This window comes from Onychomys torridus, chromosome 13, assembly GCF_903995425.1.
Source record: "Onychomys torridus chromosome 13, mOncTor1.1, whole genome shotgun sequence".
In the NCBI taxonomy this organism is placed as follows: domain Eukaryota; kingdom Metazoa; phylum Chordata; class Mammalia; order Rodentia; family Cricetidae; genus Onychomys; species Onychomys torridus.
Window position 1 is genome coordinate 49,266,430 of NC_050455.1, and position 21,309 is coordinate 49,287,738.

General features: G+C 51.6%; 1 protein-coding gene across 3 annotated transcripts in view; it reads left to right on the plus strand.

The window, feature by feature from the left end:
* The window catches only part of Camk2a (calcium/calmodulin dependent protein kinase II alpha), a 62,965-nt gene that overhangs the window by 502 nt on the left and 41,154 nt on the right, over positions 1-21,309 (plus strand). For all 3 annotated transcript variants that reach the window (XM_036204576.1, XM_036204578.1, XM_036204577.1), the window contains exon 2: positions 15,906-16,000. In XM_036204576.1, coding sequence (XP_036060469.1) covers positions 15,906-16,000 — 95 coding nt within the window. The remainder of the gene's footprint in view (positions 1-15,905; positions 16,001-21,309) is intronic.

Consider the following 21,309-nt stretch of genomic DNA (forward strand, 5'->3'; position numbering starts at 1 on the left):
AGATTGATGGTATATGCACACAACTATGTACATAAGTACACATGACCTGGGTGCCCAAAGATTCTTAGAAACTTGGGATTTTAAAGGGATTTTCCCACTTGGCTGGGTCCAGACTGGAATCTTTTCTGTAGTTGAACTTAGATGCCTGTGGTAACAGAGAGTTCACCACCACCCACCTGGAGGTCCTGACTTTAGACACTGTGCAGAGTGGCACATCCCTTCCCCCTTCCCAAGTTCCCTACCAGGAGCAAGGGCTCTGGTACCGAAGGGGTTAACGTGAAAGCGATTGTGGTGTTGGGAGGAGGGGAGGAACAATCAGCAAGCTGGGGGGAGATGCTACTGTGGCAGCAGGCTGCTCACTAGAAACGGGGGTCCTTTGGCAAAGTTACCCCTCATGTTGTGCCTGATGTTGAGAGAAGGGTGGGAAGCAGGGAAGAGAAAGGTTCCCTGGGGTAGACCAGCAGGCTACAGATACAAGGGAAGGTTTCTAGGTGTTCTCGGCGGGGCTTGTGGGGGTCCTGGATGCATCAGGAGTTGGGGAGCAGTTTGGCAGAGTGCCCCACGGACGCAGAAGTGCCTGTACCAGCCCTGTTCGGTCCCTGTTGTAGCAGTAGGGATATGAGACAAGGGGCCCTGTGAACAGATGTGTGCCAGTGTGAGATCTGGAGATACATGTACCAGTGAGCATTTTTGAGGAGAAGCTCTATATGACTTCCACGGGGAGCAGATGGAGTTGTATAAGAACTGACACTGGGCACAGTGTGAACTGAAAAGGCGTGCAAATACGAGTGCAAGTACACCACGAAGAGATGTGCAAGTGTGTCATTTGTGTGGAAAGCCTAAAAATGTCAGTGTGCCCTGCAAAGACGTGTGTGTGTGTGTGTGTGTGTGTGTGTGTGTGTGTGTGTGCAGTTATGCAAGGGATGCTCCTGGTTAGATTGCAGCAAAAGTATGGACATGCATCTGTGTGCACATGTGTGGCAGGACAGAGCTGTGTGAATATCAGTGAACATGTGTGTGTGTGTATAAGGCGTATAAGGTCACAGATAAGAAATGTGGATAGAATGTTCTTGAGTGCATGTGTATCTTGAGGAATATGTACAGGAAGTGTGTGTGTGTGTGTGCACACGCCTGTGTGAGACCTGCCTGGACTCATGAGCTCGTGTGCGTGTGTGGGTGCTGTAGGCATATGTGAGCTTATGCTGGTGTCCGCATATGTGTGGGAGGTAGACCTATGGCTGTATATAAGCATAGCCCCTGAATATACACACACACACACACACACACACACACACACACACACACACACACACTTAGATTATCCAGACACCTACACATACCCTGGCTCCCTGTGCAAATGTGTGTTCATGTTTGTCTCCAGACTTCCTGTTGTTCTGCGTGTCTTTGTGTTGGGGGGCAGGTGGGGGGGCAGGAATACTATTTTTTAAGGCTGCCCTGGAGGAATGTCTCTTAACTTTATCTGGGACCCCTTTCCAGAGTATGTCTAGTGTGCACCTGGAACCTAAGGATTTCCTGAATAGACAGGAGCTGTCTTTCAGGAGCCTCTCCAGCTGGTTCTGGCAGGGACTGCGTCACAGAGCACAATGAAATGGAGTTGAGATGTGATTCCAGGGGTCAGAGAAACACAAAGTGCTCTTTTGCCCTGAGAAGAGATGGGGGTTCATTAGTACTGAGCTCATTTGCCTGATTGGCCTTCTCAGCCCCTCTGCCTGCCTGGATGCTAAGAGGTGCTAGGGTAGGAGCAGAATTTTAAGGGACCAGGAACAGTGGTACGGCCACAGCAAGAACACCAAGAGTGGCAGGGATGCTCAGGCCTTGTCCAATCAATTTCAGACCTCTTCCTTCCAGAACTATTGGTGCTCTTAACCTTTTTTTAGGTCATTTATTCCTCCAGGAATCTGGTGAAAGCCTAAATAGATATTCCCTAGAAAAATGCATAGACCTACAAAATGTTGCATGCAGGGTCTGAGCTTGTGGGACCTTCGGAGACTGTGCATGGACCTGCACTTATGCAAAGGAGAAGGGGTTGTGTTGGGCCGGCTTTGTGGCTCGGGTATTTGAGTAACACAGGCCAGGGGACCCCGTGGAGGGTGAGTCCGACGGCGTTTGCTCTGCACTTTAGCCTTAGTCTGAACTGAGGTGTGGATGTTCAGAGAGGGGCTGCCCCACGTGTGTAGCTCTGTGACATTGGGTGGGCTGCCACTCTTTCTGACCTGCAAGCTGGAGCTTTAAAGGGCTGTGAAGATTATACAGATGGTGTGTGAAGACATAGCCTCAAGCTTGGCTGACACACAGTGGGCCTCTGGCAGGACAGCTGGGGTGGTTGTTATCCTCCAGGATTGGGCGAGCCTAAAGGAGGAGGTAGAGCCTTCTCAATGTTTACCCTTTGTGCAGAGGGTATCCTGTTGAGGGGAAATGTTGGTCAAGGTCTCCTTGGGCTCTTCTTCCGTGACAGAAGCAATGAAGGAGTCTGTCTGCAGAGTTCATCCTTCAGTTGGTGATCCTGCATCTTCTAGCTAGGACACTGTGTGGCTACCCAGATGCTGAACGCCTCACCCAGAACTCTGTCCACACAACCAGCTGGTTACCTAAAAAGAGACTTTGGTTAACCCCTGCCAGGGCTCAGATTGCCACAGCACAGAAGAGGGCTAGCACTCCATGAAGACTTGCTGGCATCTGCCCAGTGAAGATTGGCTTGTCATCAGCGGCGTTAAGGAGCCTAGGGTGTAAACAGAGATTCCCTCTCCTGCCTGGATAAAGCCCTGAATAGGGGTTTCTGGAACTTCTAGATGCTACCAGACTGAAGGTCCCCTCTCTACCTGGGCACTGAAGCACATGAATTTAGATAAGCTAAGAAGCTGATTCTGGGTTCCCTAACAGGTTAAGATGGAGCTATTTCTAGGGACCCAGAGATCAGCTCATTCCCCTCTTCCTCCCTGGGATGGAAGAAATGGAAGCCCTTGCTTGGGGTGGGGGGCAGTGCCAGCTGCAGGGCCAGGGTGGGCCAGGGTAGCCTCCAGAGTTCCCTTTCACTCCCTCAGCCTTGATGTCCAGAATCAATAGAAAGGCAGGAAGGGTGGTAGTGGTGGGGGCGGGGTAGAGACTGGCAAGGAAAGCCCTAGAGAGCTTAGGCAGACCCTGGGTAGGAAGCCTCCTCTAGCCAGGCCTCCCCGGGCCTCCATCTGCCCCGACCTGCAGAGGTTAGTGAGGCAGAGGTCTGCTCTCTTGAGCCTTACAATTGCTGCTCTGGACAGAAGGAACCTCAGGAGGAGATTTTACTGGGGGGGGGGGGGGGGAGAGAGCGCTCAGCCCACTCTTTTCTCTCTAGAAACAGAGATCTGAAGTTGACTCAGGCAGTGCAGGGTAGGGGAGGCTGGTGGGAGTGTGGGTGGCCACAGGTTGACAGGGACTTGGGGGCTGGCCCCTGAGCCCAAAGCTCTTTCTCCATGGCTTTCCATCCTGGACCATGCTTGGGTGGACTGATCTGTGGGTGGTGGCCTGGCTTGGAGGCAGCTCCCTGCACTGGGTTTCTAGGTGCTGGGTGTACAAAGGCCTCTTCGGGACTCAAGCTCCAGCACCCTGTAGCATGTGCTCAGCCATTTTCCCTTTCCCTGCTGAGCTGGAAGGAAAATGGGCACTGTCATGGTGAGCGGACACCTAGGTACCAGAGCCCCACCTAGAGTCAGGGTCATCCTGCACCCAAGTCCTTCTCCCAGCAGCGCTGGGTCTCATGGTGCCTTTCTGTCCATTAGCTTATGCCCGAGGGAAGTGGGCAGGGCTTGTGGACCCATTTTACAGATGAGCAGACTGAGGCTAAAAGGGGGGTAGCAGGAAAGCTCTAGGGACTGTGGCCTGGTCTCTGGGAGGTTGCTGAGCAAGGATCCATTGGGTGATGTATCTATGAAAGAGCTTTCCTCCTGCCCATGAGCCAGGGTCAAAGGGCAGTGTGGTCTTGGTGGTGGTGGCAGGGGGCAGTGAGGGGGATAATGATGAGCTGGTGTTCATTTTCTGGCCGCAATTCGGCCTTGAGTTTACTGGTCTACCTTGGGTGAATCACTTGTTCTTTGCGCGCTTTAACTTTACCGTCAGTAAAATGGGGGTCCTATCTCTGGAGATGTCTGAAATGCCCTCTGTGGCCTCCCTCGGATCCTGTGCTCCCACACTGGGTGGGCTGTGGAGACTGTCCATGCACGGCAGAGATGGAGACACCTCCTAGAGGGTGGTGATCTGTCTGAGGCTGCAGTGAGTGGGGCTGGAGGCCAAAGGATGGGAGACGGGGAGACAAGTCCGGGACAACAGGGAGAGAGAGGTGTGAGGGCAGGAGAAGGGACAGCCTTCCCCGGCTTCTCGGCAACATCAGAGCAGCAAGCAGGCACATGTTCTGGTGCATGCCGCAGCCCTCCACCCCCACACAGGCGCCCCCACACAGGCTGAGACACACTGACACTCTCCAAGCCTCCTCCCTCCCTCCTGCCTCCCTCCAAAGCACAGCGACACTGCTGTCAGCAGCTCCTGCAGCCTGGAGCTGCAGCCCTCTGTCTGTGTGGTGTGAGGGCAGCCCTCTGGGCTAATGCACGTGAGTGCGTGCACACACGCATGTGCGCGCACACACACTCTCGCATGTATGTGCTTCCGCTGGCACAGAACATATAGCATGCATTCACCTTCCAGGGCAGGAACAGCAAGATGGCACCAGATGGGCTCCTAGACTCTGTCTCACCACATATCTCTTTTCGTTTCTCTGGTCTGTTTTTTTCTCTCCCACTTCCTGTCTCTGGACAAACCTTCTGCCCTAGCTCACAGTGTCCCTGGATGCACACTGCCCAAGGCCTGCTATTTCATGATAATTTCCATGAACTGTTAGGAAAAGCGCACTTCAGGCAAGCCAAGTGCCACCCACCCTGCTGAGCCCCAGCCCTGGCACGCTGGACCCTTGGGGTACACGGCTGCACATAGTATCAGGTGGTGCTATAAGGCCCCCAGTACTTATGGAGCCATAGAATATAGAGGGCCTTGATACCTTGGGGTCCTATAAAGGAGGAATTTATCTGTCATTCTTGTGGCCATTTCCACATGTCTGTTTCTTCCCCCCACCCCAACTTGGGTTGTGCTCATCATGTGTCAACATGCAGGGCTCACGTGGTCTCTGCCCTCATGGGGTGCACAGTCTGGCACAAAGCCAAAGCTAAATCTCTTCTGGGCTGATTAGACAGGGGCTGGCTGTGGTGGCACATGGCGGTAATCCCAGCACTCGGAAGACAGAGACAGGTGGATCTCTATGAGTTCGAGCCAAGTTGACCTACATAATGAGTTCCAGATCAGCCAAGGCTACACAGTGACACCTTGTCTTGAAATACCAAACAACAACAACAACAAAAGAAGTGGATGGCTACCCCAACCTCCAGTCCTTAAAATGCAGCTGAATAAGGGCTAGGAGCACAAACAGGGCCTACGAGACTTGAGACTCTGCCTGTGAGGGGCAGAGGTACTGGAGAGGATGCCCTGAGGAAGTGGCACTGGAGGCTGGAGGCTCAGTGAAAACTCTTCAGAAGGAAGAGGGCATGAATATGCTCCCAATCACAGTGCAGCTCAGGCGAAGTCTGTGAGGAGTGTCATTGGTACACATCCTCCTCAGGGGCACATGGGGTCCCACTCTTCTCTGGTCTGCAGAGCCCATTCCCCAACTTCCAGATGCGAGGTCTTACAAGGACCTGTGTCCATAGAGGGGGAGGCTGGCAGGGTGGGGGAGTCTGGAAGCCAAGTCAAGTACTGAGTTGTGGGGAACTTGAACAAGTCACAGAGCCCTCTTTAGGACTCAGCCTCTCTTCCCAGCTGCCGAAAGACTAACAGGTCACAGAGGACAGTGTCAGAATGTGCAGAGAAAGACAGGCAGATTTGATCTTAACACCAGAGAGAACTTTCTAAGGATCAGAACTGCACCTGGTGCCAACAGTCTCTGGAGATGACACTAAGGCAGATAGGCAAGCCCCTGTTCACAGCCCTTGGCCTCGCTGGCACATTCCTAAGGAGCACCCCTGCCCTCACATAGGAACATGCTTGTAAGAATGATCTGGGGGACCACGGGGGTGGGCCTGGGATACTCTCCATTTTGTTGAGAATAACCCAGGGCCTGGTGCTGTTGCTCTGCGGATAGGAACTATGGTCTAGAAGGTCAGTGACTCACAGAACTGGGCCTTCCAGCCACTTCTTAATCCAGGGCATGGCTCTCTGGCCCCAGAGCCTCTCTGACCCTGGAGCAAGTCTCTGGAGGTGTACACCATGGCAAGGGAAGGCCAAGTCAGAAGAGGTCATGGACAAGGATGGCTGTTTGCCTTTCCCCTGCTTTGTCCAATTCTGGCTTGGCCCCTAGGCACTGAATACACACACACACACACACACACACACACACACACACACACACACACACACACATATTTTCTATTCTTCCTTTTTGTAACCCATTCAAGAAATGGCATGTGCAACCAAAACAGGGAATATGTTGGAACTTCTGTTGATTCAATGTTCCCTTCAACAAACAGAATCTTCCGGTTCTGAGGCCTTCTGTGTCCTCCAAGAGACTTCTGCTGGGTTGGCGTTGGAGCTGGGGGGTGCAGGACAGTTCGCCCCCACAGCATCTTCTGGAGCCTGGGAGAGTGGGCGGTGCACCGCCGCCAGGGACAGGAGGCGGGAGGCGAGGTTTCAGTAGCAGGTCCTGGGATGTTCTGGTTGTATGGTGCTGTGGCATGTGGCCATCTGTTCACAGAGGTGCCGTGGAGACAGGAAGCGAGGGCACATGAAGCCAAGGGCATCATGGGCCCAGCCCTATCTCTTCTCAGCAGTTTGCCTCTCATCTGGAATTGGCATAGTTCAGTTTTGTCGCCTATTGTTAAGAAAGGACTGTTGGGGATTTAGCTCAGTGGTAGAGCACTTGCCTAGCAAGCACAAGGCCCTGGGTTCGATCTTCAGCTCTGGGGGAAAAAAAGAAAAAGGAAAGAAAGGACAGCGTCGCCCACAAAGAACGAAAAGAAGAAGAGGGCCGTGGCATCACTTCATCCATCCTCAGTGTCACCGACAGGCAGGATCTACTTAAGATGACACAGGGCTGAGGGCTGTGAAAACACCTCATGTAAGATTTCCCTGTTGCTCCCAAACCGACTCTGCTGGCCACAGCTTTCTAATGATCTTGAGAGCTGAGGGATGCTTGTCTAAGCCACGGCCACCCTCCATGCACACTGCTCTCTTTTTCTCACACATGGAATCCTGCCCATTTCTCACAGAATAAAAGCACAGCTGTGGATCTAAAGCCGGCGCTCTCTCCCACCCCAACCCGTGTGGAGTATTGAAAACCAATGGGCAGAGCTAGAGGCCTGGTCCAAGTTTTCCTTACTTCAGTTTCTTTCTTTCTTTCTTTTTTGTTTTTGTTTTTTAATTTTGTTTTGTTTTTGTTTTTTGAGACAGGATTTCTCTGTGTAGCTTTGGAGCCTGTCCTGGAACTCGCTTTGTAGACTAGCCTGGCTCAAACTCACAGAGATCCGCCTGCCTCTGCCTCCCGAGTGCTGGGATTAAAGGCATAGGCCACCACCTCCTGGCTGGCCTCAGTTTCTTTGCCTATTGACCTTTGTAGTAAGATATACTGGGCATGCCAGCTCCCCTATAGCCACGTGGGTCCCACACTGTGGTCTAACAGGTGACACCGCTCAGGTGACCGACCTTAGCTCTTTGCCATCCTGGAGATGATGTTTTAACCACACCTGCTCTGAGCTCCATGTCCTGGGCAGTCAGATCAGATTGCCTAGGAGAACAATAGGACCAGGTTCAAATCCTAACCCAGACAGCAGGTCCATCTGTATCGGATCAGGATCCTTCTGAGATCACCTCAGCTTGACCCAGAGAGGCAGAAGGTTCGAAGATCTTAACAGAGGGAGGTTTGGGGGAGCGACCAGTTGGAAGACACCTGCCATGTAGCTAGCATCCAAGCTGGAGAATGAGGAGCTCAAAGGATGGGACTAGGATTCTAAAAGCAGCATGTGTACAGATCTCGAGGTGATGGCTAGAGTGGATCCAACCCTCTGCAGGAGTCACAGGCTCCTCTGCGAAGTTGAAGAAGGCAGTCTCGGCCTAGAGCATCACAGACACAGAATCATTTTAATGACATTGTAAATGGGCTCATCAAAGCCTAGAGCCTTCCTGGCGGCCCAGCTAATAGCCCTGCAGGGCCGGAGAGGAAGTAATAAGAGGACAGATGCAAAGGAACAGGGAGTGGCCCTTGGCAGGCAATGGGCAGAAAGAGTGTTGCAGTTGAGGATGAACCACAAAGCTGTGCGTGTTCAGGGTATCAAGTTCCCATAGGGTGTGGTGGGTGAGGCAGAGTAGGCCTAGGGGGTGCTGCCAGGGCTGGGGGAAGGGGAGGCACTGGGTGGGCGAGCCTGGCATACGCATTTCTTCTATGGAGCCTTGGGGGCGGTGACCAGATTGCGGTGGGTTCCCGGAGTGTAGGAGGTGGGAAGACGAGGCAGCGGATGTCGGACATTTGTTCTGGAAGTTTGGCAGCATGAAGGAAGGGGGAATCAGGCAACCAGGCTGCTGAGTTGTGAGGACGGTTGTTTTACTTTGTCGGGGGAGGGGTATTTATGAAAGCAGTCAATGGAGGGAAGTCCTGAGGACTGTAAGGACACCCGGAGAAGCAGACTCCAAGGGTGCAGGGTGCAGGGTGCAGGGCAAGTCCGTGAGTAGTTCTTACCCAGAAAGTCCCCACGCAGAAATGCTCCTCTCTGCTGAGACCCTGAAAAGCTCTGGAAGGCGACATGACCTGTCTCAGGGTGTCCAGGAGGAAGTAGGGTTAGGATTCGTCATACCTCTCTTTCACCTAGGGAAACGGAGGCCCACCAGGATAAGTCAGCTTGTAACCAAGCTGGGCGAGGATTCTGGACTTCTCATTTCCCATCTAGTGCCCTTGGTGCTGCCCCGGCTGCCATGGCAACCCTTCAAGGGGTTCCAGGCCAGAGATGATTATGGGCACCTGTAGCTGGCAGCCAGCCACACCCAGGACACCAGGGCACCAGCCCTGCTAGTCAGCCAGAAAACAATTTCCCAGTGCTAGTGGCTCTTCACAGCCCATTAGCACGTTCCCACATTCTCAGTGGGTAGACCCACTTTGCTCAGTCCTCATGCTGTCTGCATGGTGCTGGGTGGGGCCTCCTTGCCTGCTCACATCCACTCCTGGTGCATACACTCAGGAGAGACTCCTTAGCTCTAGGGAGAGGACCCTTCCCCCTTTGCCAGCACCCCCCCCTTTCCTTAAGCTCAGCTGACAGGGTCCATTTTGTTTCCCCGACCAGGCTGTTTTTATCCTCTTGAATGTAATGATGCCCATACAAGGCATCCTTTCTTGAGCATTTACTATACTCCAGGGACTCCGCTGAACACATTGTCTGCCTCATTATCGAATTGAATCCTTGAAGCAACTGCTCAGGGTGGGGACTCTATTGTCCACAGTTTCTGGGGGAGGAGGCAGACAGACCAAGATGACATCACTTGTTAGTAAGGGGCTGAACAACGGTGGTAATTTGAACTGGGGTTGGACCGCTCTTACTTAGGACTTCGTTTGCCAACAGGCTAGGCAGGAACCATTGACTAGGCTGCAGTACTGAAGTCAGACAGGCCTCTGTACCATCCAGCCTCAATCTTTCCTCAGGCTCACGTTGCCAGTGAAGAAGCTGAAGCCCATGGGGCCCACCCCTGCCTAAGTTCTCCCAGAGTGGCTGAGATCTGAAAGTCCCCCCTCTCTGATGCCTGTTCTCTTGGTCTCATACATATATCTCTCCCTCACTTCATCTCTTGATTACATGGGGCAATTCTGAGGGTGACACACCTGTGCTGTCTCATACCCCGGACCTCATGGTATCACAGACCCAGCTGGAGCCAGGTGATTATTAGCATCTGTCCCTTTGTACCTGGGAGCAATGTTCCACTTTCCCCCCTTTGCACCCAGGAGCACAGTCTACACTCCCCCCCTCATATACCCTCCCAACACACACCCAGAACAGTCTTGTCCTTGGGCTAAGGAAACACCCTCCCCCCAATCAGAAACACTTTCACAGGTATTCTCAAGTCCTCCCCGCCACCCCACTCCAGCATCCCATCCTCTCTTCCTCCTCTGGGGTCACTTCTTCCCTCTACCTTCTCCATCTTGGCCCTCTTGATGCCCCCCTTCTGCCTGTCTTCCCATTGCTAGGCCTTGGCCTGCCTACTCACCTGCTGGCCTCCGCTCAGCTCAGAGCCCTGCCTGGGAGGGGTGGGTGGGTTGGCTCCTCCACCGGCCAAGGCTTCCAGGCTGTGGTCGCTTCTCACGCAGGTCGAGAATGAACAAACGTGCTTTTTCTAAACCAAAGATGAGAGCAGCCGCAGCCGCAGAGAGAGCTGCAGCCTGGCTGCCTCCCTCACTCTCGGGTTGGCTCCCTGACTCTCTCTAGTCTGTCTGATCCCCCACCATGACAGGAAGGGAGCCTTCCTCTGTGCGGATGGAACCCCATTCATTCTCTACTGTGCTCTGTGCTCTGTGGTCCTAGTCCTGGGCTACGTGTTCTGAAGTGACCACCTCGCCAAGTCTACCAGAGCACCCAGAGTGAGGCTGCCACTGCTCTCTTTAGGGGAGAAAGAGAATCAGAGGCTAAGTTCAGAGTCACACGGTCAGGAGGGGACAGCGTGGAGGGAACCTTTGTGTGTTAGAGGCCCAGCTCTTGAAGACTCCACTCCCCTGCCTTTAATGGAACCAGGAGGAAAGGCTGAAGTGCCCTGAGTTCTCTTCACTGCCTCCCTAGAAATATTCCTTCTCATTTGGGGCTGCAGTTTCTGGATCTGTGAAGTGGGGCTCTGATTTCTTCAGGTGGCTGTGGGATCAAAAGGACTCTAGCAGTACCTGGGCTTGAGAGTATCTGTACCCTGGGGTCAGGAGCTGGGTCCTGACTCAGGAAGTGCCTCCTCTGAGTACCTGAGGAAGGCTGTGCATCTCTGCCCATGGGCAATGTGCTCAGGATGTCCTTCGGGGGCTCAGTGTCCCTGAGTAGCAACCCCTAGTTCACAGGAAAGCTGTGCTGTTCCTGTTCAATGAGAGAGGCTTGTCTGGTTCAGTAGAGGTGGCTCCTAGGCCCCTGCTCCTTGGGTTCTGTGAAGCTTCATATAGAGTCCATTCAGTGGCTCCATCAATGCTGATTCCAGGAGGTGAGCTATGAAATAGGATAGGAAATAACTGCCTGCAGAGGAGAGAGTTAATCTCTCTCCCCCCCCTCTCCCTCCCCCCCCCCCCCGTGTGAATGTTGCAATATTGATTGCATCCACCCGACTCACACTAAGAAGGTCTAGCTGTGAACCCCCCATGGGCCTGGTACCGGTGAACAAGGCTAGGCCCTACCGTCTCTAGGCTGCTCCTTCCCAGATGAGGCCACTGAAACGCTTCCCTTTAAGGCCTCATGGAAATCGAGGTCTATAGCTGGGCAGGAACCTAGTAATGGCTTTCAGGCCCATTCCCCTACCTAGGAAAGATGGATGCCTCTGAAATATCAGTTGTCTCCTTGTCTTCAAATGCCTATTTCTGTCCCCAGTCTGAAACCCTCCTTCCTGCCTCATTTCTGCCCCCTTCCCTGTTGTTTAAAATCACTGTCTGATCTCGCAAGTTCTGTTTATGGAGGTGCTAGTTAGTGGTACTTGACACTGGGTTCCAAGCGCTAGATGCTAGGTTCCAGATGCTGAGTGTTGGGTACTAAGTGCTAGGTACCAAGTGCTAGACATAGGAACTCACTAGTTGGGTGGGGGAGACAAGAAAGTGGGTAAGCAGCCCCCACAAGGGCCAGGACATGGGTGGGGTGGGATCATAAAACTGATAGAATATGATACATTTTCAGTCTTCTTATCTGGCTTTTGGTGCAAGGCTCCTAAAACTCTTGCAATTTCCTGAGTAATTGGGGTGACCGGAGAATTTTTTTGTTGTTGTTCTCATATTTGATCTCCAATCCCAGTTCCCGACACAAAAACTCTTAATTCCCCTGGGATTTCCAGGGCCTAGAAACATCTTTGGCCCTTATGGGGTGACTCATTGTGGATTTCTGTATGGAGATGGCCATCAGAAAAAAATCAAGCGCTGATTGGACGCTGGGAACCTTCAGCCTCGTTCTTCACTCTCCAGGGAGACGAGAGAGCTGGAAATCAAGTTAGTGACTGGTCACAGTTACATGATGAAGTCTCCACAAAGACCCTACGGGCAGGGGTAAGGTCATATCTAGGACAGGGAACACATCCAAGTGGCAGGAGCGTGTCACGTCTCAGCTCCAGGGGGTGGAGAGCTGTACTCAAATCTCCCAGGCTTTGGCCTCTGTTCCTCTATCCAGCTGCTCATCTGTATTCTTCACCATGTCTGATATTGTATAACAAACTAGCAAATGTGTTTTCCTGAGTTTTCTGAGCTATCATAGAAAATCCTCCAATTTGAGAACAGCAGTAAGAACTTCCAATTGTTAGCAAAGTTGTACAGGAATGTGGGCAGCCTGGGGAACCACTTCCTACAGCTGGTATCTGAAAGAAGGGCATGGTGTTGCAGAGTGGAGCCTTTAACCTGTAGCTCTGCCCTAACTCTAGATGGCATCATAACTGGCTTGTCAGACACTCAGCGAGGGTACAGACAGCACAAGGATAGGTTGGCATAAAAGAAGCCACCCTTATTTGGTGGCCAGTATTGTGGGGGATAGCTAATAGTAGGTAACTTTTTCCTACATGGGGCCTTCATGGAGTACAGTGGAGGTCCTGTAGTAGAGGCAGTGTCTCAAGGAAGTGACTGGGGTCTCTCTGCTTTCTTACTGGTCAAGAGCAGGTGGAGCTCGGCATCCCAGGGAAGACCTATTACTGTGTGAGGCCTTCAGTATACATGTGATTCTGGCCATTCCTTTCTTCCTTGTCCTTCTCTGCCACTTCCCACCCACTTACTTTTCACTGCCCTGTGTTGAGCTGGCTAGAGTGTGCTCATCTGGGGTCTATGCCGGACTGAAGGCTTCCTTGGGGTCCACTAGCAATTGCTCCTGCTTCACATGTTAATGGCAAGAAAAGAGATTATGACCCAGCTTTCCAGATAATAGGGTTCACAGGAATCATCTAATCATCTTGTGGCTTGGGCATGCTCATCATCTTAGGTGTGGGGGTGGAAGTTTGGAAGCTATTGGGAGCTGAGCATGGTCAATAGGAAGTTTGAAGGGTACTTGGTGTAGGCGTTAAAAACCCAGAAGTGCAAATGTTTGGGGCCTGGGTGCAGCTCTGCTTGTAATCTGTAGTGTGAACTTGAGCAACCTACATGGAGCTGAGCACCGGAGCTCAGCATCTTGATCTCTACTCCACACACGAGGCCTCTGAACTATGGTTTTGCACTGTGTCTGGATGATTCATAGGATAGTGGCACACTTGCATCTAAGAAGTCTTCCTAGGCTCTCTCTTCTGGTCACTAGTGTGAGGACCGTGATGATGGTGACACCCCTTACACGTCTCTTCTGTGGTGTGAGAGGTTGACAAGATGGCCTTCACGAAGTGCCAGGAAAAACGGCAGCTCAAGCCCAGATCCAGCCCTCAAACTAGTGTCCTTTGGTTCTCTGCTCAAACTCTTTTGAAACAAGGAGCCAAACACTGATGCACGTGCCTTTAGTCCCAGCACTGGGGGCACAGAAGCAGGAGGATCCTGAGAATTTGATGGACAGCCAGCGTAGCCACTTCCCAGGTCAGTGAAAGACCGTATCTCAAGGCGATAAGGCAAAGAGTGGTAGAAGTCACCTGACGTCCTGCTCCGGCCTCCATAGTGCTTGCATGAGCACATGGCTCAGCACACTCATGTGCACGTAGCACACACATACGTAAAAAACTGAATCTGTACCAAATTGGCATTTCCTACCCCTCTTTACCAGCAAATACAAAAAATGTTTGGTAACACACCGTAACAAAGGCAGAGAAAATTGGTCCCTACACACACACACACACATACACACACACACGTATATATACTATATTGGTGATTTTTTTGTATGTCTATGGCAAAATTACCTGACAGAAGCAACTTCAGAGAGAAAGATTCACCTTGGCTCTCGGTTTCAGAGGGTTTCCATGCTTTGACAAAGTAGAGTGGCTTAGTTCGTGAAAGTAGCAGCACATGATAGTCTGTTCATATCATGACAGATCAAGAAGCAGAGAACAGCCAGGATGGGTGGAACATACCTTTGATCCCAGCACTAGGGAAGCAGAGGCTGATGGATCTCTGTGAGTTCAAGGCCAGTCTGATCTTCAGAGTGACCAAGTTCCAGGACAGCCTGTTATAAAAAGAAACCCTGTCTCAAAAATCCAAAAAGAAAAAGAAAAAAAAAAAAAAGAAAAAGGAAGAGGAAGAAGAGGAGGAAGGAGGAGAGAGGAAGAAGAAGAGGAGGAAGAGGAAGAAGGAGAGGAAGAAGAGGAACAAGGCTGCATCCAAAGCTAGGTGGACCCTCCAAAGACTGGGCCCTAGAGACCTGCTTCTGCTAACCATACCTAACTTCCCAACAGTTCCACAGCCTCCCCAAACAGTGCCAGCAGCTGGGAAACAGGAATCAAGACACTGGTCTGTGGGAACATTTCAGATTCAACCCATAACACATACTATTGGGAAAATAAGTTCATACAGCTTCATTATCAATCAAAATTGTCAAATACCACCTGCCCACCTCCAACCAAAAAGCACCAGTACATAGGGCTTATCCCATAGACTCAGGCATGCACAGGAAAGGCAATGTTTTTTGGTTGTTGTTTTTTTGTTTTTTTGTTTGTTTTGTTTTGTTTTTGTTTTTTGACACAAAGTCTCTCTATGTAGCCCTGGCTGTCCTGGAATACACTAGGTATATCAGGCTGGCCTTAAACAAGAGAGAGAGAGAGAGAGAGAGAGAGAGAGAGAGAGAGAGAGAGAGAGAGAGAGAGAGAGAGATGGAGACCTGCTTGCTTCTGTCTCCAGGGTGCTAGGATTAACTCAATTCTAATGCACACATACAGGGTCATTGGAGTATTGTTTCTAATAGCTAGAGACTGAACCCAACCTGGCTGCCTTTCAATAGGGGACTTCGGTGAGGAAACTGGCCAAGCCACTAGGCTATAGGACAGTCATATAATTATGTATTATGTAATGAAGAGCCGTTTATGAAAGAGGGCCTTCAAAATACATTAACTGCATTGACTGTGGTGACACATGACTTTAATCCCAGCACTTGGGGTGCAGAGGAAGGTAGATCTGAGTTCTGGTCAGAACCTATCTCAAAGGAAAACCAAAGGTAACTGCAGAAAGAAGAAACCAGTATGGTATACCTACCTGGTGCTGTGTGTGAGGAAGGATCTGCAAGGAGGGACTCCAGGCCCCAGCAACAGAGGCCATGGTGGAGAGGAGCCTGTGCAGGCTGGGGCCTGGGAGTGGAGGCTGGGCATTTCAGGGTCTACATATTTACTTCCTTTGAACTCAGAGCTATGTATGTGATGTATTACTTGTTCAAAGAACAAAGCTCTGAAGATTCTCAGAGACCTAGATTCTGTGGTTCTCACTCCAGGCTTCTAACGTTTTATAACTTGGTGACCTAACTTTTATAGACCCAGAAGGCTCATCTTGCATGAGGCCAAGGATCTGGGCCCCTCTCTGAATATTCCTGACCAGTGCTGCCTTAAGCCAGGCCCCCCAGCTCTTGTGACATAGGTGGGTCCCTTCCTGTATGGTCTGGCTGTACCATAAAGGCACAGGAGTACCATATAGGTCCAGGAGTATCAGTTAGGTCCGGGAGCTATCAGTAGCCTGGGGATACAGCTCTCAGGCTCCTCACTGTATGATGTTGTTCTCTGTCCTCCAGGGGAGCTTTCTCCGTGGTGCGCAGGTGTGTGAAGGTGCTGGCTGGCCAGGAGTATGCTGCCAAGATTATCAATACCAAGAAGCTCTCGGCCAGAGGTAGGTTCTGTGCTGCCTGCCCACTGCCAGCTTCTCTACTCTGCCATCGTCCTTGCCCTAGACCCGAATTCCAAGCTTGACCTCTGGGAGACACTGCTGACAGGCTAGGAGCCTCTTCCTTCAGGGAATCCAGACTAGAGGTTACAGTGTCTCCCAGGCAGGTCAAGCCCTCGGGGGTACTCCCTCCCCCTTCTCCTCTGCTATGGCTTATCTCCCAGCCTTTGCCTTTGCCGTATCTCTGCCAGAGTGTTTAGCTTAGCTCCTTTTATGGGCTCAGGGTCACGTCCTAGGAGCGGTTTCCTTGCCTTCTCCTCGGTCTCCATTTTTTTCTCTTGCATCTATTTCTTATTTCCATGGAGCCTTCCCCTGGCTCACCTCATTCTGTTCACCACTTTGGCTCCTTGTTCAATCCCTGGCTCGTGGTGACTGTGAGTCCCAACAGAGTGGCCAGGACTCAGCCACTGCTCTGTGCTCAGCACCCAGGACAGCACCCTCGCCAGGCCTCTGTGCTCTGATGTGGCTCTGCTTCCACCACACTGATTTTTGAATAGGTGCTCTGAGGTGTGGCTTGCTTTTCAAAAGGACATCCAGCTAATTCTAGCTTCAGAAGCTTTAGGGACTTTATCCCGCCCCCCAACCTTAAAATGATCCCGGCCAGTCGCCGCAGCAGGCTTCCCTGGGAAATGGCCCCCATTCAGGCCCAAAACAGTCAAACTTGAATCTTAATAAGATGCCCAGGGGCACTGGAGTTTGAGAACTCTGCCCGGAAGACTCCTGGTCATTCCTGTGTGTTTAGAACAGTAGTGGGTGACAGCAAGCCAACATCCACCCCCAAATAGATGCCTTAAAGACTGGTGTGAGGAGAATTCTGTTGGGTAAGATGGGTGCAGAATCACCGGAGAGAGGCAAAGCATCTACGTGTTTGATAGACTGCAGCTGAGTCTGGATGAGGGCCCAGCAGGTGCATGGCTTAGGAAGGTTCTGTGAGCTGTTCTCTGTGGACCTCCCAGCAAGCCCTGGACTGGCCTGTGGTTGCTACCTTTTGTCTCCAGCTCTGCTGTCTGGCCCACAACTCTCTATTTACTTACTTCTCTGCATCCTGCAAGGAGGAGAGGCTCTGAGGGTCCCCAGCTGGCATGCCTAGTGTAAAAAGGCCAGGCCGGTGGAAGGTCTGGAGTCGGAGCCAGAGGCAAGGAGCAGGTGGGCAGGAAGTCCATCTAGAGTGCTGCCTCCCGTCGGCAGGCCCGGAGCAGCCTTCTGTTGCTGTGTGCCTAGTTGTACCTCAGTATCCTGGAGATAGAGACAGAGCAGTGGTTCTCAACCTTCCTGCTGCTGAGACCCTTTAATACCACTCCTCACATTGTGGTGACCCCCATCCATAGCTAATTGCATTGCTACTTCGTCACTGTAATTTCGCTACTGTTATGAACCACGATGTAAACACCTATGTTTTCTGGTAGTCATGGGCAACCCTCATGAAAGGGTCATTCTAACCCCAGAAGGGTGGCAACCCCCAGGTTGAGAACCCTGGCTTAGAGTACTACCAGGTCAAGTTTTGTCCTCAAGAGGAGCACCAGGAAGGAAGAAGAGAAGGGAGCATCACGTTGGATGCTGCCGGTTCTTGGATCGGTTCACCACCCACCGTCTCAGGGGACATGCATAGAGAACTAGAGGCCATCATTCCTGTTTGGGAAGGTAGTGACTAAGCATCCCTGTTTGTGTCAGCAGCTACTACCTAGGCCTTCTCTTTCTGGCTGTCTGTGGAGACCTTGACCTCCTAGCAGGAGGGAAGTAACCCTGCCTAGGAGGCTAAGCAGGGAGTGGTATGAGGTAACTCTCTCAGAGCCTGCTGCCTCCTGCCAGGCCTCTCGCCAAGCAGGGAGGGGAGCAGACTCCTTCAGCAGGTCTCTGTGTGTCACGCCTCCACAGGGGGCTCTAAAGCTGTCACAGATGACACTATTCTCTAAACGTCTCCTGCTGACTCTTTGGGATGACTTCCTGCTGCTCTCAGCGGGGAGCTGGACCCACCCAGGGCTTCTATCTGCTCCTCCCAGCAAGCTCTGCTTTCCCCTAGCACACCCCACATGGCCTCCTCTAGCAAGTAGTTCCCAACTCTGGGAGATATTTTTATATGTCTTTTAAAATTAGTTCTTAGGAACAAAACCTTCGTAGTGTCATTCAAAGGAACCACAAGCAAATAAAATGAAACATAAAAATGTTGCCTGTTCACATCCCCGCTAGTCCCCAACGCCAGTCTTAAAAACAAATCGCTTCACCCTGAGTCTGAGCTTCACCCTGGGCTTGAATTGTCTCAGTGAGACTCTTGGACAGCAAACATCCTGGCATAGTAGATGAGTTAGAGCCTACCAGGTGCTCTATGGACCTCCTAGGGACTCTGGGTACAAAGATGTGGTTGGTGCAGTGGTCAGGGGGTGGTCTTCTCAGGCTCTGGGCTCAGACTCATGGCACAGGCTCATGAGCCATCTCTGGGCTTCATTGAGACGCCTACTACAGAGCCCTCTGGAGGCTTGGAGTCTGTCTTACCCCCACACTCTCTCTCCTGGCACCCCTGCTCTTCTGATGATTTCTCTCATATCTCAGGATGGGGAGGGGCCTTTTCTGCTCCCAGCACCCTCCCCCATTCTTCATCTTTCCTGCCACAAACCTGTGTTCACCTGTTGGCAGTAGCCCAGCCTCTCTAAGGCAAAGCCCCGTATTCTGTGCGCTTGGATGGGTCTGGCCCTACCTAGTCTTACTGGGAATGTCTGGCTCCTGGGACTAGTCTGTCTCCAATTGGGCCTCAATACCCTGAGGATGACCCAACCAAGGTGGGATGAAGGTCCCCAAAGGTGTCATCGTGGGTATTAGAGGCCATGTTCTCAGGTACCCGGCAGGGTGTGTTCCTTGGATGTCTCATCAGTGTGGGCTGGGACTGAGTCATGCGCTAATTGATGATCAGTGTAGTTATTAGCAGGAACTGACAAGCATCTCCGCCGCTTGCCTATGCTAGGAGTTTGGACAAGCCTCTCAGAAGCTCCATGCTAGGCCCCTGGAACTTGGCAGTAACCAGTGGACAAGGCTGTGTTCCCACTGGGCCTGTCTTCTTGGGAATGAGACATGAAACACACCTATAAAGTAGGTAGAGTGAAGAACTGAGGAGTGTTACCAAGAAAACCACATGGGTATGGTGGCACACGTTCAAGACCAGCCTGGTCTATATAGTGAGTTCTAGGACAGCCAGGGCTATAGCATAGAGAGACTCTGTCTAAAAGAAAGGTCAGACCTGGTGATGGAGAAGTGACAGGCAGAGGGACTCTTAGAAACGGCAGCTGGGGAGGCTCTCGGAGGAAGCGACTTTGTGCTGGGATCTGTCTGGGGAGGAGGAAAGCCCAGGGAGGGTATTCTAGGATGGGAGCACAGCAAGTCAAAGGTCCTAAGAAACATGGTAGAGCCGGGTGGTGGTGGCGCAAGTCTTTAATCCCAGCACTTGGGAGGCAGAGGCAGGTGGATCTCTGTGAGTTCGAGGCCAGCCTGGGCTACAGAGGGAGTTCTAGGACAGCTAGGGCTGTTACATAGAGAAACTATGTCATGAAAACCAACAAAACAAACAAAACAAAACAAAATGAAGCATGGTGTATGCCAGACTAGAAAGAGGTCAGTGTGACTGGGCTTCGTGGCTGAGATGATAGGACCTTGGGTTGGATCACAAGCATGTTGGGGAGTCTGTTGGACATCCAGGAACAGCAGGGTCTTATTTATACCCCCCCAAAAAGCTCTTGACCATCAGAAACAAATAGCTAGGATGGGGAGTTGGTCAGTCTAGAGTGAGGTCCTCAGAGCTCTAAGTTCTGAAAGGGCTTGGCTGCCTTGATCAGTGACGCTGAAGAAAGGACTACTCCTTTATCACCAGGCCTCACTTTCTCTTCCTATACCCAGCAGAACAAGAACAGTCCAGAGAACACGGCCCTTTGGCACCTGAGCATCTTGGTGCGTTAGCAAATGAAAGCTTTGCAGACAGGGCTAGGAAATCCTGCACAACGTTCTGTTCCTACGCAGCAGATAGATGGGTGTGGCTAACGGGGAAAGTCAACAGGCAGGGCAGCTGTATCGCGCCTGCAGCTGGCCATCAGAGTCTTTTTTTTTTTTTTTTTTGGTTTTTTGAGACAAGGTTTATCTGTGTAGCTTTGCACCTTTGCTGGAACTCACTTGGTAGCCCAGGCTGGCCTCAAACTCACAGAGATCCTCCTGGCTCTGCCTCCCCGAGTGCTGGGATTAAAGGTGTGCACCACCACCACCCGGCATGGCATCAGAGTCTTAAAAACAAGGGTTTGGCAGTTCCAGCAAGGAGGTTTGGTAACCAGAGAGAGTTGATGGGTTTGTGGCCAGTGTTTTTCGGCACCCCCTGTATAGTTTTGCCAGTGGGACTGCATTCCTGGGTCATTTCATGTGCAGGAATTGGCACAATTCCGGATTTAGACTTGTACCCTCTCTCTCTGAGTGCCTGGGCCAGAAGATCCCATTCCTTCTGAGCATGGAGCAGGGGACTGGCTGGGGTCCCCTCCTCTGCTGAGGAATCAGCATTCCGTGCCTGAGGTGTTGAAGGAGGCTGGGAGGGAGGGAGAAGAAGGTATGTGGAGCTAGTCTTGCTTTGCACCCCATCCCCAGACCCCGCAGCCTGCAGCAGGTTTTCAGCTGGGGAGCTGAGCCTATCAAATCAGAATTGAACTTAATTGCTTTGCTGATGGTAAAGCCACATTGTAGCATTGATCTTGGTTTCTGCAGTCCGCAGAGGGCAGCCAGCAATTGATCTAGTGGAGGGAGCCAAGGAAAAAAGGGCTTTCTCCACCCTCACCACACCTGCTCTGGAGGGGCCATCCTGTGGTCAGGTTTTAGTCCTGGGTCAGCCTCAGACTGTAATATGACTGTCCTTCTATGGGCTCCAACTTCCTGTCGGGGCACAGGCAGGTGGAGTTGGTAGTTCTGAGTCAGGTTCCAGAGAACAGTACAACATAGGGTTTAAAAACCAACTCTAGTGACACTGGGTCCTTAACTCCCCCTTCCTCTGTGACACCAGAAAAATGACAGTGTGCCCTAAAGATTGCTTGAAAGGTGAACAAATGCTCTGCCCTGTGCCTGGCATCAAGTAAATACAGGTTGAGAGTCTCCAACTAGAAAATCCAAACTCTGAGGATGGATGTAATCCGGTAAGTCGAACTTTCCATACCAGGAAAAACTGGGTTTTATGCACAGTACCATGAAAAAATGTCATATAAAATTACCTTTGGGTGCCAACTTTGGCACATATACTG